Source organism: Anguilla rostrata, chromosome 1 (assembly GCF_018555375.3).
Source record: "Anguilla rostrata isolate EN2019 chromosome 1, ASM1855537v3, whole genome shotgun sequence".
Lineage (NCBI taxonomy): Eukaryota > Metazoa > Chordata > Actinopteri > Anguilliformes > Anguillidae > Anguilla > Anguilla rostrata.
The window spans coordinates 72,468,137-72,472,738 of record NC_057933.1 but is presented as its reverse complement, the minus strand read 5'-3'; the positions used below and the strand labels follow the sequence as shown (position 1 = coordinate 72,472,738).

Genomic DNA, 4,602 nt, shown 5'->3' with positions numbered 1-4,602 from the left:
TTTGAGTGACTGTGTCTTGGGCTCTGTGTGGTTGGAGTGTTTGTGACGGTCTGGGCTCTGTGTTGGAGGTTGGGACTGTGTCTTGGGCTCTGTGTGGTTGGAGTGTTTGAGTGACTGTGTCTTGGGCTCTTTGAGGTTGGAGTGTCTGAGTGACTGAGACGACCAGGGTTCCCGAGGTAAAGGAATTCTGAAAAGTTCAGGCCCTCTGAGATGACTGCTACAGGGTTCTTTAAATACCTTAAATATTTTCATCCTGAAAAGTTGTAGAGGAGCCGTCTGGTCAAATACTCTATTGCAGTCTTGCCGGTGTGCTAATATACAGTGAGCTAATATACATCTATAACGTTTGGGACAAAGACTTTTTTTTGTGATTAGGCACTGTACTCTACAATTTTACTTGTGTAATCAAACAATTCACATGTGGTTAAAGTGTACATTCTCAGTATTATTAAAGGGTATTTTTAAATCCATTTTGGTTTCACTGTATAGAAATGACCTTATACACAGTCCCTGAAAAAAGTATTTTTTTAAAATTACTATGATGACCTGCCGGCTTTATAGTGGCTGGTATTGGGGCATTATGGGGCTTGTAGTCTAAAGCAAAAAAACTGCACTGCACGTGTACTCCAAAGCAGTTTGTACAGTGGTTATTCCTATTTGCGTCGGAATCAAACTGTTCCACTACGTGTGTAAAATGTAAAATTTATTTAAATAAGACAGCAGTTTAGACAAGTAATCAAACCAGCTTTGGCCCCGCTGAGATGTATTGACCGGCGGCAGCCGAAGACTGCTGGCCACCAGCGGTATCGACGTCGCAGAGTAGCGCGACCTTTGAGGTTGCGAATGAGCACGCTCGCTCCGAGGCTCTGCACCGATAGCGCAAGCTTCCTAGCTGCTGGCGGTGCACTTGGCTGCTTATCAGTACATGTGAAAATGTGATGTAACAGGCGGCACTGATTCTGCAGTCAGAGGAAGAGGGAAGACGGATAATTACAGCCATTAGTTCCTTCCAAATAAATATTAAAGTCAGTTCAATTGTGCGGCTCAGACTGTCACTTTAGGGATGTCAACCAGTTTAAGCAGGAAGGGTTTTGTTTTTGTTTTTTTAAAAACCCAGATGCGAGTTTAAATGGCTTGTGATTTGTGGGCTGTTTGGCAGCCTTGGTCACGTGACCCAACCGAAAAAAGGCACGTTGCTAGAGGGGTCCATTGTTCGCTGCTGACTGCTGTGCAATGGTACAAGAGCACTGCAAGGGGTACGAGGACACAGGGCCTTTTATCTCGGTGCGGTGCAGACTGGAAAGTACTGTGCACGGGGTTCGGGCTGGGGCGCGTTTTTATCATTTGTTGAACGCGACCCGATTGACCCTTTACTGATCCAGCCGAGCAGGTTTTGATGAACTTTGTTAAAAGGGTTAAAAAAAAAAAAAAGGCATCATAATCGTTGCCTGTATCTCTGACTACTCCCAATCTATGGTTGTAGTCCTACCAGTTTAATATGACGTGCATGACCTCGGAACAAAGGCACAGATCTGCTTAAGGTGTCAAATCTGCTTCAGTGTTGCGTTTTTTGGGTCGGTACCATGTGACCAAGGCCAGGTGGTGGCAGCAGGAGCGTTAGGCAGTGCAGGCTTTTGAACGTGTTCAGTCGCGACGCCTTAATAAGAGTCAATTGCATAACGAAACGCCGCGTGCAGCAGCAGCCGCGGCTAACGGCGGCGCTCGAACGCCAAGTTCCAGCAGGTTGCCTTCCCAGCCTGCTCCACATGCGCTTGGCACATCCTGCTCCGCCGCGCTGGAGACCATTTCAAATTAAAAGTCCCAATAAAGCAGATGGCTCGGTCGCTCCTGTTAATTAGCATCCCGGCATATCCAAAAATATCACCTGGTTTTACAGAACTCACACGCGGCGCAGATTAGAGACTGCTTCATTTGAGGCTTTGTCTCCTCCTTGCACCTCTCTCTCTCTCTCTCTGTAGAAGAACAAACGACAGGGAGGCAGGAAAATGTGTTATGTTTTTATTTTTTATTATTATTATCAACCTGTTTTAAACGTAAGAAATATTGCACATGGTCAACATGCCAGTTTCGGAAAGACTAGCCTTTTTCCCACCTTCACGGTAAACGTCTGCCTTCCAGAGTTAGGACAGTTACTGCAACACACACGTACAACCTGCACAGATCCAACCGCGCGCGTTTTACACCCGACACAATACAACTGCTAAACCGGATTTAAGCAAAATACCCAAAGGTTAGGATAAATATAGTCTGGCATCCTGTCTCCACTTTTATCTTTCTTTATCATATCTCTCTCTCTCTCTCTCTCTCTATCCCCCTCAGAACACACCTCACAAAGACAGCATCTGCTTCATTTACTTGTCAGTAAGAGAAGCACAGGGGTGTAAATATAATTGTACATCTATTTATTTGTACACTGAACAATAGATACAAACTTAAGTTATTAATATAGACTTCTTATGTATATTTTTCAGTAAAAGGAGTAACACAAAGTGTTAATATTCATATTCATTTATTTTTCCATTTTACAGTTTTAATGTCCTGTAATGTCTTTGAAATTCAATTACGCTTTTTTAAAAATCATTATTATTATTATTGTTGTCATAGCGAGTCTTACGACTCTACAGTAAATATGTACAACACGATCCGGTCTGTGAAGACACGGCCGATGCCCAGCCCTCTCTCTCTGTGCCCCCTTCCCCCCGCTTCCCTCTGCGCTCTCCGACGAGAGCGAGAGGGAGAAAAAAATAAAGTGACGAGAGAGGGAAGGGGGGAGGAAAGAGAAATGGAGGGATAATAATGGAAAGATAAGATCAAGCTCTGAAAGGAGGGCGGAGGGAGGAGAGGAGCATCTCTGCGGGAACGTTCCCCCCCCAGCCCTCCCCGGTAACATTTTTAAAAAACGAACACTTCTCTTTCTCCGGTATCCGTGGCGATGGGTACGGAGGCAGAAAAAAAAGGTAAAAAAGGAAGACTGAAAGAGAGAGGGAGCGAAGGAGGAAAAGAGGGGTGGCTCCCCTCCTACGCCTGGCTCCCCCCAGGTGAGAAAGAGAAACCAGCAGATTAGCTACAATAACAAGAAGAGGAGGAACAGCATTTGTAATAATAATAATAATATAATAATAATATAATGAACTGGAGAATCACGTGATTAAAATCAAGTTTGTGGTTTAAAAAAAAAAAGAAAGAAGAAACTCTAAAACTCTTGGGTTGGCTTCAGAGGAAGTTCTGCTTCCCCGCTCCCTCGCTCCCATCTCCTTTCGCCTTTAAAGACATCGGAATAAAAGTACGCTTAAACTCCTGCCAAATCTTACGCCAAGATGTGCCCACTGACTACCCACCCCCCCACCCCCACCACCACCCCCACCCCCCGCCGCCTCCCTTCACGGCCAACCAATCAAGAGCGCCGGAACGTTCCGGTCCGTCCCAGCTGGTATCTCTTGCGGCCAATCACAGGAGGGCTGCGCTCCCAGCTCCAGAGCCGCCTGAAGTGACCCAGATAGTGTCCCAGTTCTGCGCAGCGGCGGGGTGGTGGTGGGGGGGCGGTTTTGGGGGGGGTTAACGTTCAGCTCTATCAGTCCAGCACCGGGGGGCTCAGCCCACAAGCAGGCTGTCCCGCGGGTCCGCTTTTAAGAGCAAGGCAGAGCAGCGATAAAAAAGGGGGGGGGGGGGAATAAAAATTCCATTTTGTGCACTTTCAGGAAAGCAGCCCCTCTGACAGCGCGTGCTATCCTAGCGGCGGGCGCTCAGTCTCTCAGCGTCCTGCAGGGGCACCGTGGCCCTGTTCCCCAGCCAATCGCAACGCTCCTTCCTCCGGGCTCAACCAATAAAAAAATAAAGTGTGCCAAAAAGGAGCGAGCTTACATCAGCCGGTCCAGCCCAGTGACACCTGTGGCTGTGACTCATGTAAAAGCACAGTTTCAGTCCTCGCTGAAAGATAATAGTCTATCGGTGGGAAAACAGTCCACACTTCTGTCCGTGTTAATGGAAGCCTTAAAATTATTACCAATAATGTTAATGGTGTGGTGCCAGTGCTAGTCCTGCGTGGGTCACTGCGTCAGTCAGCAGTGATGGTGTGTGTGTGTGTGTGTGTGTGTGTGTGTGTGTGAGACGTGCGTGTGTATCTATGGATGTTTGTGCCACTGTGTTTCAAAAGTCTGCGTAACAAAAGAGGGGTGTGTGTTCTAAAAAAAAACCCTGTCCCTTTTCGTTTGAAATTTCCCTTCCAAAGCCTCAAAAAAAACCCTCTCTCCCACTGAGCCACCGCTCTCCAGAGGAGGAGGAGAGAGGCGGCCAGACGGAGGCCGGGGGGGGTGTGGCTTATGCAGAAGAGGGCGGGACCTGCAGGGTGTCCGTCGATCGAATCCGCGCGTCCCGTCGCCGCGGCGCTCATCTGGCGGAGTCCTGCGATTCGCCGGTGCCGTGGAGGTCCGCGGGGGGGCTGTGCTCTCTCTCCCGCTCCGCCTCCCTTTCCGACGGCTCCGCCCCCTCGCCGAGCTGCGCGCCCGAGGGCCCCGGGAGGCAGGCGGGGTCCAGGCCCCCCAGCCCCGCCCCGCCGCTCTCCGAGGGCGCGGCCGTCTGCAT

General features: G+C 48.8%; 1 protein-coding gene across 3 annotated transcripts in view; it reads right to left on the bottom strand.

Annotated features, from left to right (window-relative positions):
• Positions 1–2,004: 2,004 nt before the first annotated feature.
• The window catches only part of cicb (capicua transcriptional repressor b), a 46,514-nt gene continuing 43,916 nt past the window's right edge, over positions 2,005–4,602 (bottom strand). For all 3 annotated transcript variants that reach the window (XM_064298383.1, XM_064298403.1, XM_064298392.1), the window contains exon 21: positions 2,005–4,602. This exon is cut by the window's right edge and continues 95 nt beyond it. In XM_064298383.1, coding sequence (XP_064154453.1) covers positions 4,408–4,602 — 195 coding nt within the window. In that variant the 3' untranslated portion in view covers positions 2,005–4,407.